General features: G+C 43.0%; 1 protein-coding gene across 7 annotated transcripts in view; it reads right to left on the bottom strand.

Annotated features, from left to right (window-relative positions):
- Positions 1-12,968, bottom strand: part of PLXNB1 (plexin B1) — a 180,345-nt gene that overhangs the window by 73,624 nt on the left and 93,753 nt on the right. For all 7 annotated transcript variants that reach the window (XM_039369307.1, XM_039369310.1, XM_039369311.1 and 4 more), the window contains one exon: positions 5,875-6,057. In XM_039369307.1, coding sequence (XP_039225241.1) covers positions 5,875-6,057 — 183 coding nt within the window. The remainder of the gene's footprint in view (positions 1-5,874; positions 6,058-12,968) is intronic.

The following is a 12,968-nucleotide window of genomic DNA, read 5'->3' as shown; positions in this document are numbered from 1 at the left end:
AGACGTGGTAAAGAGAAACTACGCAGGATGAAGGCAAATATACGTGTCCCGGGATATCCCAAAAGTGCTTTTTCATGAGGCAACTGGACTTTCTTTTTTTCTCTTTGAAGACGTTTCACTTCTTAACCAAGAAGCTTCTTCAGCTCTGACTGGATGGAAGGATTTATACTCCTTGCAGACAGCTGATCATTTGCATTCTTTTAGCGAGTTATTGATGCCACCTGGAGGCTTATCTGCCACCGGAGTAGTGCAAATGGATGTGGAGCCTTCTTGGAACTGTTGAAAGGACAGTGTTGTAGACCAGAGGTCCCCAACCTTTTGGGCACCAGGGACCAGTTCCATGGAGAGAGGTTTTTCCGCAGACTGGAGGGTGTGTGGTTTTCTCTGCTGCCTGCATCCCACAGATGGGGCTTTGCTTGTTTGTGCAGATCGGTTGCTGGTATGCCGTGGCCCGGTACTGGTTCACAGACTGGGGGTTGGGGACCCCTGTTGTAGACTGAAGATAGATGATGTCATATCTCTCCCCCTCTGTTGAAAGAGGGCTGTTCAGTTTTACAAAGATGGCCTCTTTGACCCCTGTCTCAAACCAGCAGTTCTCTCTGTCCAAAATGTGGACTTTAATGTCTTTGAAAAAGTGGCCTTTGTCTTTTAGATGCAGATGGACTGCTGAATCTGGTCCTGATGGGTTTGTTCTCCTATGTTGTGCCATACCGCTGGTTTGAGAGAGGGGTCAAAGAGGATCAAGAAAAACCTTCTTCCACGATGCCGTTACCCAAAACATAAAGTCATTTATGCATTTTCCTATCTTGAAGTGCTGTGAATGGATGCCAAGAAGCCCTTAGATAATGGAATGTCCTCTTCAGAAAGATAGTTTCTTTGCAGGTCAAAGCAAAGAACCCATTTTATTTTTCCAGGTTTTCTAATATTGTGTTCATACTGTTACGATTTTCACCTTTCCTTGGGCTCTTTTTCTCCTTTTTCTTATTCTTTTGAAATTTACCTTGCTGTATATGTCATTCTGCATTTTAAACTGTAAATGTTGTCATAAATTGCTTTCACCAACTATCGCATACTATAAAGAAGTGCTTCTCAACCTCACCAACTTTAAGTGCGGGGACTTCAACTCCCAAAAGCGCTAGGTGGCGCTAATGCCCCAAAATGAAACAAGGTTGGTTCTCAAGTGGGGACTAACTGGTGTAGACAGACAAGAAGCATTGCTGGGGGACCAGGTGTGTCGGTGGAGGAGTCACAAAGGTAATCCTCAACTTACAACCATTCAAGGCAGGACAAGAAGCAACGGATGGAAATTAACCAAGGAGAGAAGCAACCTAGAACTAAGGAGAAACTTCCTGACAGTTAGAACAATTAACCAGTGGAACAACCTGCCTCCAGAAGCTGTGAAGGCTCCAATACTGGAAGTTTTTAAGAAGAGACTGGACAACCATTTGTCTGAAATGGTATAGGGTTTCCTGTCTGAGCAGGGGGTTGGACTAGATGACCTCCAAGGTCCCTTCCAATTCTATTATTGTTGTTGTTATTGTTATTATTATTATTTAGTGACCATTCAAAGTTATAATGGCACCAAAAAAAGTGACTTATTTTTTTTACACTTACAACTATTGTAGCATCCCTGTGGTCATGTGATCAAAATTTGGATGCTTGGCAACCAGCCTGTGTTTATGATAACTGCAGTATCCGGAGGTCATGGGATCACCTTTTGCAACCTTCTGGCAAACAAAGGAAGCCAGATTCACTTAGCAACCGCATTACTAACTTAACAACTGCAACGACTCCCTTAACGACAGTGGCAAGAAATGGGACAAAACTCATTTAACAATTGCTTTGCTCGGCAATGGAAATATTGGGGTCAATTGTGGTCCTACGTTGAGGACTATCTCTATTGTGATGTCACAGCATCGACACATGAAATTAATCTGACCCTCAACCTCAACAGGGTCTAAAGAGGCTGGAAAACTGGTTGCTCTTGCTGGACACTTGGAGTTTTTTCAACTGCATGTCATCAGCATCTTATGAGTGTTTTTTTTTTTTTTTGGCTATCCGGAGTCATTACAGAGTTCGGCTGTTTTGTACGCTGAATATAAGAAATAAACAAAGATCACCATGCAAATGCTGCAAAGTGTGTGGTTGCATCAGACTTCACAAAAAAGTCACTGGAGATTTTTAAGAAGAGACACTAGACAATCACCTGTCTGAGATGGTGTAGGTTCTCCTGCTTGAGCAGGGGGCTGGACTAGAAGACCTCCAAGGTCCCTTCCAACTCTATTCTATTCTATTCTATTCTATTCTATTCTATTCTATTCTATTCTATTCTATCCTATCCTATCCTATCCTATCCTATCCTATTCTAAAACAAGATCCTTGAGTGGATGACATCATCATGCACATGTATCATTTTGGCACAGCAGGGTTTGATATGGATACCGCTGTATGGTAGTCTTCACTTACCCATCACTGCAACTGGCCATTCCATGACCAACCAATACAGTTGTTAAATGAAACAACATGTGAGGATGCCCAACTTATGATATCAATTTCAGCTGGGGCTGTTAAAGAAATCTTTGAGTAATCGTTAAGCTTCACATCAAGTGACTATGACTTGTGATTTCCTGCTGCTTTCCCCAGTGCCTTTGTTTCTCTGAATCTGGCTATGAAGGTCCACACATGGCGATCATGTGACTGCAGGAAGCTGAGACGGGTGAAGCACCTGAACAGTGGTCACATGACCATGGAATGCTGTGTTGCTGCAAGTTCAAGGTCCGTTTGTAAACCTACTTTTTCAACACCGTGGAAACTTGGAACAGTAGCTGAATGAGGCAATGGTAAGGAAGGACTACCTGTACTGTAAAACCTCAGAATGTCTTTTTGTCTGACAGGACAGTCAAGCTAAATGACAACTGAGCTTCAGTTTGGACATCTATGATGATCTTGCAGTTTCAGTCTTCTCATCTATATTATGGAAACTGCACACCAGATACCGGGCTTTTCTCCTTTTCATGAACCCACCCAAAATAATTGCCATTCTGGATTGCAAAATCTTCCTTTAAAAAAAAAAGGAAAAAAAAAAGCATTTCTGGGTGATAGCTGAGAAAAACATGTAGTTCTAAATCTTGAGTCAAGGTTGCATTAAATGCCATTGCCACTAATGCAGCGATATATCAAATCAAGGTTCATATTGCAAGTTATTTATATGTGGAAAAATGAGCTCAGTGACTTTTCCAAATTCAGAAATTTACCTACTTTTCAAAGAAGCTGTAACGTTTTATCAAATATACACTGCAAGGCAAAGTGTTCTACACCTGCCTGCATTGCCAAAAAGAAAAAAAAATATTTAGGAATATGTAACATAATAATAATAATAATAATAATAGAATAACAGAATATAACAGCAACAACAACAATAACAATAATAATAATTGTTCCTATGATTTACCACAAATACAGAAGTTGGTGCCAGTTGAGGAGTCTCAGACTCTATTTTTTTTTTTTAAGTTTCTAGTCATTGATGCAGCTGTGTGAATTGTCAGAATTTGCTCAATTCACAAAAGCCACTTAAGTTTCTAGAGATCTGTGATCAGTTTTATTTTGTCTGAAAGCGGGTGTGGCCTTTAATGTGGTCACAGGTAGAATCAATGGAATTATTAGGGAAACTAGCCAAGCACGCGTGTGAGAGTATAAAGTAACAATATTCTTTTATCTACTACATTTATGTGGCATTTTTTCTTTGGGAGTTCAAGGCAGCAGGCACGGAAATTTCCACTTACAAGCTAGTCCTCTCTTAACCAGCTTTCATGTAGCGACTGAAGTTACAATGGCACTAAAAAAAAGAAAATATCTATGACCAGTCCTCTCATTTACCATCCCTGAAATTCATGTGATCTGAAATTATGTCCCCACAATTATGTGATCAAAATCCGGGCATTTGACAACCATTGCACATTGATGATAGTGGCAACGTCCTGCTTATCTCCCCCCCCCCCTTCATTGGCTCTCCTATTTTGGTTGCCCTGCACAGCATGGCCGAGATGAAGAGGATGCTACATCTTCCTCCTACTTCCTCCATGCTTCGTGGAGGCGGGGCCATGCCCAGTGCTGGCAGAGCCCTCACAGCACCTCAGTACCACTGAGCCCTGGCCACCACCTCCAACAGACCTTCTTCTTACAGAATAACAGAGTTGGAAGGGACTTTGGAGGTCATCTAGTCCAACCCCCTGCTCAAGCAGGAGACCCTATACTATTTCAGACCAATGAGTGTCCAATCTCTTCTTAAAAACTTCCAGTGTTGGAGCATTCACCGCTTCTGGAGGCAGGTTGTTCCACCGGTTAATTGTTCTGACTGTCAGGAAATTTCTTGTTAGTTCTAGGTTGCTTCTCTCCTTGATTAGTTTTCATCTATTGCTTCCTTGTCCTGCCTTCAGTTGCTTTGAAGAATAGCTTGACTCCCTCTTCTTTGTGGCAGCCCCTGAGATATTGGAATACTGCTATCATGTCCCCCCCCCCTCATCCTTCTCTTCATTAAACTAGACATAGCCAGTTCCAGCAACCATTCCTGATATGTTTTAGCCTGCAGTCCCCTAATCATCTTTGTTGCTCTTTTCCGCAGTCTTTCTTCTTGTTGTTATCCAAGGGGTAGCACAGGGGCTAAGCCAGGCAGTGGGCTTGTCCCCACCCCTCACTGCTGTCCCCAGTTGGGGGGGCAGAGTGGAATACAGCAGCCTCTTCACCTTGGCCATGCTGCACTGGGCAGAAATAAGGGAGAGCAAAGATGGGGCAGAGGGGAGGAACTGAACTGGAGGCAGTTCACACAGGACAGAAGAAATGAGTTGGCCTCTAATAAAGGAGAGTATTTATAGGTCAGGGATGACATGAGGGGTCCTTGGTGCTCTCTGAGCTTGGTCTTTTTCTTGCAGACGTTTCATTACCCAAACTCGGTAACATCATCAGTGCTAGTCAGAATTGGCCTCTTTTGGCTTACTGATCTTCTGAAAGCATCTCTTGTCTTGGAAGAACCAAAGCTTGAGGTTGGGGTCAACCAAGGCAGGAATGGCTTGGATTGAGCTGAATCTTTACCTAACAACCATGCAGGTTGCTGTTAACGACAACAACTGGGACTGTTGGAACTGCCATAGCTAAGCAACCAGGTTATGTGATGTTTCACTCAAGAACCACTTTGCTTAGCAATGGAATTGCCAGTCCCAGTTAGGGATATTAAGTGAGGACTGCCTATATTTCATTCCCAAAACCTTTTCCAATCAGGCCATTAGCTTGAGTGTTGTTGGCCTATAGCCACCCAGTTAATTCTGTGGAAACCTGAATCTAAATTTCTCCAATTCTGGTCACATATCTTAACCACTACATACATATATTCACTTTCATAATCTGTGTGAGGTTTTTTTTTTAACCACAAATGTTTATTTTTTATACATTTTAGGCTATTCACCCTTGCACTCATTATATAATGAATATTTTCTAACTCAGGCAAGCAAGCAGTAAACAACAGCCTAATCAAAAAAATGTCAAGAACACTCCACTAAGACTGACAGGACAAACCACTTGATCTATAGACAGAGAGCAAACCCCATTCCTTACTAGCACTGATGGCGTTACCTAATTAGGTAATGAAATGTCTTCAAGAAAACCATCAAGCTCAGAGAGCACCTAGAACCCCACAGTTCAACCCTGACCTACAAATATTCTCTTCTATTGGTAATAATTTTTCCTGAAATAGACTCAGATTTCTGTTGGGGCAAGGCATATAGAGAGCTATCCTCCTCTTGGCAGTAAAAACCAACTTTGAGAAATAATAAAATCATTATCTATATAAGCACACCTTCCTCTCCAGTCTGAGCTTACTACCTTGTGTAGTTGGCCTTGGCTGTCACCCAGGAAAACAACCCTGTGTCCATCTTCGATGCTGGCAGCCACGGCAGTTAGTCGGGCAACTGAGTTTTCCAGGACTGGTGCTGCTTCAAGTGGTACTCGGCTCGCCATGGGGCTGGGAGTGTGGTCCGAACCACAAGGATAGGCAGCCAAAGTGTCCTTTGGATGAAGAAGAAAACATGATCAGTGGTTTTGACACAAATATATACCATGATAGAGTTCAAGAATACTCATCACTGCCAAGGGCACCGTTTCTCAACCTTGGCAACTTTAAGATGTCTGGATTTCAACATCTCAAAGTAAGTGGGTAGTAAGTGGATGGGAACAGAATAGAAAAATCACAAGAAGTTGTGTAGCGCACCAACCAATGTTGTCTCCTTCCATAATTTTGACAAAGATAGTCTCCTCATGTAATTTAATAGTAGTAACAATAGAGCTTTTTTTCCCCCTTGGCTGATGTTTGACATAATAACTCAGATAAAGATATTCCATCATTACTACCATCATCAGCATATTTGTAAACACCTTCTGACCATTAAGTGACGGAGACAATGTCCAACCATTAGACCAGTGGTTCTCAACCTTTTTAATGCCGCAACCCCCGACCGGTCGTAAGTCGAGGACTACTCAACCGGTTGTAAATCGAGGACTACTCAACTGGTGCAGCACCGTTTGCAGAATGGGACTTTTGGCGGGCTCAGCAGGGCAGAGACAGCCTGGACAATTCCTATTGGCTTTTGAAAGCCAATAGAATTAGACTCTATTCAAGAGAGTCTATTCTATTGGCTTTCAAAAGCCAATAGAATAAAAGGGAGTAGCACAGCTAAGGAAAAGGGGGAAACAATGGCGGACTGCGTTGTTTGGCGACCCCCGTGAAATGGTCGTTCGACCCCAAATGGGATCCCGACCCACAGGTTGAGAACCACTGCATTAGATAAAACTATTCAACAATATAACGTACTTGCATTCGCCATCTTGGTTAATGGTTCATGTTACTTGGACTGCATATAAAGGCACAAGTTAATGTAATAAAATGTAATGAATTGTGTCTACGAATAAAATAAATAAGTAAATTTAAGAGAGAGATATCTGGGAATAAAATAAATAAATCAGAAGCCAAGGCATTCATCGCAATGCAATCGGGAGACAATATCAGAAACAAAACCTTAATTGTTTTCATTGCTGACTGAAAGCATGGTAAGGACCTCTTTGCAGAATGTTTCCCAGGATTTGAAAATCAGGAGCAGATACATACGGGAAGAGGAAGTACACCTTTAACTTTTTCAATTATAAATGCCTTAAGAGTTTCATAGAGAAGAACCAGCAGGAGGAACTGTATTCCAGAATAAACCAGAAGCCATCACAACCGATCAAAGCACTCAGTTATGTGGTCTCTAAATCACAAAACAGTCAGTTGCCTTACCGTCTATGTTTTCTGAACTATATGGATTCTGCCCTTTATTAAGACTGTGCTGGAATAATCTAAGGCAATGGTGGTGAACCTATGGCATGCGTGCCAGAGGCGGCACGCGGAGCCCTCTCTGTGGGCACGTGCCATCACTCCAGCACATGTGGTCTCTAAAAGTTCGCCATCACTGGCCTAAGGCCAGCCAGCCTGGAGCTGCCATTGGGGAGCTCACCATCCCACCCACCAGAGACCTCCTGGATCTCCCCCAACCCTGCCCGGCTCCCACAGGTGTCCCTCCCCATAAGCAACATCGAGGTGGCCACGCCCACCCCGGCCACGCCCACCCAGTCTGCCATGACTACTGCAGCCATGCCCATCCAGTGGCCACGCCCACCCAGTCTGCCACGCCCGTTGTAACTGCGCCCGAGTGGGCCACACCCACCCGGCACCCGGTGATACATAAGTGGGTTTTGGGTTGCAGTTTGGGCACTCGGTCTCTAAAAGGTTCGCCATCACTGATCTAAGGCAATTTTGCACTGCAGCTTAAACTGCTTGTTTCTGGGGGTGCTCCTTAAACCAGCTTCAGAAAATCTGGCCTGGATTGCACAGGGCTGGCATTGGAACCAGTTGGTGCTCTGTTTGGACTACAGCCATTAAGGGCCCAACTGACTGTTCCTTTGCTTCCATCCATGCAGGGACTGGTTGCCTCCTCTGTATATTGGTCTATCCTTTAGTGATCCTTCACACCTCACAGTTCCCCGTGCCTTTCTTTTGCTTTTCCAGATGTTGGCTACCTTCATACCGCCTTCCCACACTATCTTTGGCCCTAATGCAGAGGTCACCGCTGGATCATCCACAGAATTATAAAACAATGGCAGCTGCCCATGGAGAGAAAACACAGTAGCCCAACAGGCCAGGAAGAAATGGCTTCACGGAAGGGGAAGGTGCTGTAGTATAAAATAGTATACAAATACAAATTGCTGGAATTGGGTATGTCTAGTTTAATGAAGAGAAGGATGAGGGGGGACATGATAGCAGTGTTCCAATATCTCAGGGGTTGCCACAAAGAAGAGGGAGTCAAGCTATTCTCCAAAGCGCCTGAAGGCAGCACAAGAAGCAACGGATGGAAACTAACCAAGGAGAGAAGCAACCTAGAACTAAGGAGAAACTTCCTGACTGTTAGAACAATTAACCAGTGGAACAACCTGCCTCAGGAAGCTGTGAATGCTCCAACACTGGAAGTTTTTAAGAAGAGACTGGACAGCCATTTGTCCGAAATGGTATAGGGTTTCCTCCCTGAGCAAGGGATTGGACTAGATGACCTCCAAGGTCCCTTCCAACTTTATTATTATTGATCATCGCACAGTCAGCCAGATGTTCAGACTGGATTTGGCATTTTGTCTACCTATCGAGTCCTTACCAGGACCTGGGATAGGCAGATGTGGATGTTTGATGGTATTACAGATATCGTCGCAGGATGGAAGCAGTTCCTAATAAGGCCGCCTTTTGCAATTGACTAATAGCAAATTTGTCAATGCCAATGGTGTTCAAGTGGTGCTCCAGTTGTTTTGGGATTGCGCCCAAGGAGCCTATGACTATTGGTACTACCCTTGCTGGCTTTTGCCACAGTCTTTCTATTTCTATTTGTAGGTCTTTGTATTTTGTTATCTTCTCCAGTGCTTTCTCTTCTATTCTGCTATCTCCAGGCACTGCCACGTCCACTATCCAGACTTTTTTGTCTTTCTTATCGACAATTGTTAAGTCTGGGGTGTTATGTTGCAGGTGCTTGTCTGTTTGAATTCTGAAGTCCCAGAGCAGTTTAATTTTATCATTTTCTATGACTTTCTCTATTTTATGATCCCACCAGATTTTGCTTACAGGCAAATGATATTTTTTGCAGATCTTCCAATGCACCATTGTTGCTACTTTGTCATGCCGCTGCTTGTAATCAGTCTGTGCGATCTTCTTGCAACAGCTTACCAAGTGGTCCACTGTTTCTTCAGCTTCTTTGCATAGGCGGCACTTACTGTCTGTTGCTGTCTTCTCAATTTTGACTTTGTATGCATTTGTCCTTAAGGCTTGGTCTTGTGCAGCCAGAATTAGTCCCTCGGTCTCTTTCTTCAATTTTCCTGCTCTTAGCCATTGCCAGGTTTTATTATTATCTGCTTTCCCAGCTATTTTTTTCCTGTATTGGCCATGTAGTGCTTTGTCTTCCCATGCCTCTATTCTGTTCTTCATTTGGTCTTTCTTGTAGGCCAGTTTGGTCTCTCCGGTAGTTAGTAAGCCTTCCTGATATACTAATTTCAGTGCATCTTCATCATTGTTCTTCAGATATTCTTCTAAAGCCATTTTTTCTTCTTCAACCATCTGATGTACTTGTAGCATTCCACGCCCACCTATTTGCCTTGGTAGATAAAGTCTATCAATGTCACTGCGTGGATGAAGGGCATGATTCATTGTCATTATTTTTCTGGTCTGCCTATCCATTGCTTTTAGTTCTGCTTGAGTCCAGTCCACTATTCCAGCTGTGTACCTAATGACTGGGATTGCCCAGGTGTTGATTGCCTTTATGGTATTTCCTCCATCGAGTTTGGACTTTAAGATCTTCTTCACTCTCTTGATGTATTCACCTCTAATCTTTTTCTGGACTTCAGTGTGCTTGATGTTGTCAGCTTGAAGGATACCCAAGTATTTGTAGTACTCTTCCTCATCCAGACTCTTAATGTTATTTTCGTGGGGCATCTTGATTCCTTCAGTTTTCACTATTTTTCCTTGTTTGATAGTAAGTGTGGCACATTTGTCCAAGCCAAACTCCATTACAATATCTTGGCTATATATACGGACAGTGTTGAGCAGCGATTCTATTTCAGATGATGTTTTTCCATACAGCTTCAGATCATCCATGTAAAGGAGGTGGGATAGTCTGGCAGATGTTTTTGATGTTTGATAGCCATGTCCTGAGTTATTCAGTATTGTTGACAGAGGAAACAGTGCAATGACAAATAGTAATGGTGATAATGAATCTCCTTGAAATATTCCTCTCTTGATATTAACCTCTCCCAGTCTCTCACCATTGATCTGCAACTGTGTCTTCCATTGTGCCATCGATCTTTGCACAAATTTTCTGATGTTTCTACTGACTCCTGTTATTTCTAGGCACTTTATTATCCAATCATGTGGCAGAGAGTCAAATGCCTTTTTGTAGTCAATCCATGCCACATTCAGGTTGGTCTTCCTTCTCTTGCAGTTTTCCAAGATCATTTTGTCTATTAGGAGTTGATCTTTTGTTCCTCTGCTATTGGGGCGGTTTCCTTTCTGCTCAGGTGGAAAGAGATTGTTTTCAACTAGATGCTGTTGTACTGCATCAGCTACCACACCAGTTAGTAATTTGAAAGTTGTTGGTAAACAGGTAATTGGCCTGTAGTTGCCTGGTGTTGCCCCTTTTGCTGGATTTTTTTATTATTAGGTAGGTTTTCCCAGTTGTTAGCCACTTTTCAATTTCTCCTCCTTGTAGTATATTGTTGAACTGCTTGGAAATGAGTGGGTGTATAACAGTTAGATGTTTCAACCAAAACCCATGCAGTTCATCTTCACCTGGTGCTGACCAATTTTTGATTTTCTTTGCTCTTTTTTCTACCAGTTTTGTTGTTATTACTAGTTCTTTCATTTCAACTTCTGTTTTATTTGCATCCACCTCTTTTAACCAAGCCGCATCCTTGTTGTATTTCTTTGGGTTATCCCATATCTGCTTCCAGAACTGCACTGTTTCTTCCTTGTCAGATACTGACTGATTCCTTGCAGTATATTATTATTATTATTATTCCTCGACTCACAACCACAACTGAGAGCAAAATTTCCACGGCTAAGCAAGGTTGTTTTTATGACTTTTTGGCCATAGCTAAGTGCATCACTGCAGCTGTTAAGTAGATCAAATGGTCACTAAGCGAATCTGGCTTTCTCCATTGAATTTTCTTGGAAAGGTCACAAATGGCAATCGCATGATCCCAGGATGCTGCAGTCATTGTAAACACATGCTGGTTGCCAAGCAACCGTATTCTGATCACGTTGACTGTGGGGATGCTGCAAATGGTTGATAAGTGCGAGGAAAGGTCATAACCACTTTTTTCAGTGCATTGTAACTTTGAATGGTCACTGAATGGATGGTTGTAAATTGAGTACTACCTGTAAATCTGAATTCAGCTTATGGTGGGCCCAAATAATTAGACTAATCCAAGAAAAACTTGGATATGTGATGCCAACACCCACTCGTAAACTGTACTCAGAAAAGAAAGGTTACAAGAAGCTGATAAATCATGTAAAATGGCAGGAGGGGACTTTAATAAAGTCTCTGACAATCAGCTTCTTTAGCACACAGCACTCCTTTAAGTAGGGATTTATCATTTCCACTCCTCGTAGTCAGCCAAGATGGGCGCAGGTCCAAAATGCATGAGGCTTGGCCTCGCTCCTCTGAGCAACCTGTCCATCAAGCCGCTTAGGCTGCATGAATTGAAAATCATCGTTTCTGGAGCACTGCCTATCTTTGTCATCTCACCAGCACCTGTTCTGAATGTGAAGTCTTAGCTGGGAGAGACACAAGTTATTCTCTCAGCGAAGTCCTTTGCAGACCTGTGCAAAGCTCCTGCTCAGCAGGCTAGGTAATACGTCAACTCACTGAGTGCAGTAGACAAGGGCTGCTATCTCTCTGAATCACCACTTTATAAATCACAACCCTGGGCAGAATCTGAAAGAAGATGGACTAATTTACAACCGAAAGCACATGGCTTCCTCTGATTAAAGCTCTGTTCTTCTTCCACGTTGACGGGGCAATGATTCGAACCCAGCCTGATCCCTACCACACCGCTATCTGTTCCATTTGCTGGTCATTCCCCAAACCCACTTTTTTCTACACGTGTCCCCATCAACTTCAGATTGCAAACAAGAGTCCATTACCATTCCTAAGGGTAAGATGTGAGCCTGGGAGGACTTTTATCAATCCTGAAGTTGGTAAAGGCTCCCTAGTCATCACGTAGCAATGAGGGGGCTTGTTTGCCTCCCCAAGCTTTAGCCAAGGGCTGGGAATCAGCTAGAGCAACTTTAGACTTGTGAATTTCAACTCCCAGAATTCTCCAGCCACAAGTCTTAAAGTTGTCAAGGTTGGACACTTCTGAATATTAGTCTTGTCAGGCCCAAAACCAAGAATGACACATGGTAATTCTTGAAAGCTGATGTCTTTATTGTTTACCACCTATCTTGCCAGACTAAGTACTCTATTATCTGCATCTACCATATACTCTGTGAACTATTAGGGAGGGGCTGTCTTCGCCCTCTTTCTCTCACACATAACATCTGGGCTGAGTTGCCCCTTACTTCTCTGAAATGCACCCCCTCTCTCCTGGGGATCCAGTTCCTCACTAGATCCCATCACAAGTCCTCAGTGTCAATAGCATTAGTGCAAACACTCAAAAGATAGCTATTTCAGAATTGTTCCTTGGCCTGGGCAGCCAAGATTGTAGTCTAGACAGGGCTTCTGCTGTGCCTGTGTTTCGCCTGCTCTCTGGGATTTGATGGAAATGGAATTATCCTCCATTTAACACCCTTCCAGGTTTTCCTATTGCTTCTTCTATCCCTTCCCTTACCACAAGCCCAAAACCAACAAAGAGAA

The sequence above is a fragment of the Crotalus tigris genome, unplaced genomic scaffold (genome assembly GCF_016545835.1).
Source record: "Crotalus tigris isolate CLP2741 ecotype Arizona unplaced genomic scaffold, ASM1654583v1 scf7180000021037.190999, whole genome shotgun sequence".
NCBI classification, from domain to species: domain Eukaryota; kingdom Metazoa; phylum Chordata; class Lepidosauria; order Squamata; family Viperidae; genus Crotalus; species Crotalus tigris.
This window is presented reverse-complemented; position numbering and strand designations above follow the sequence as displayed.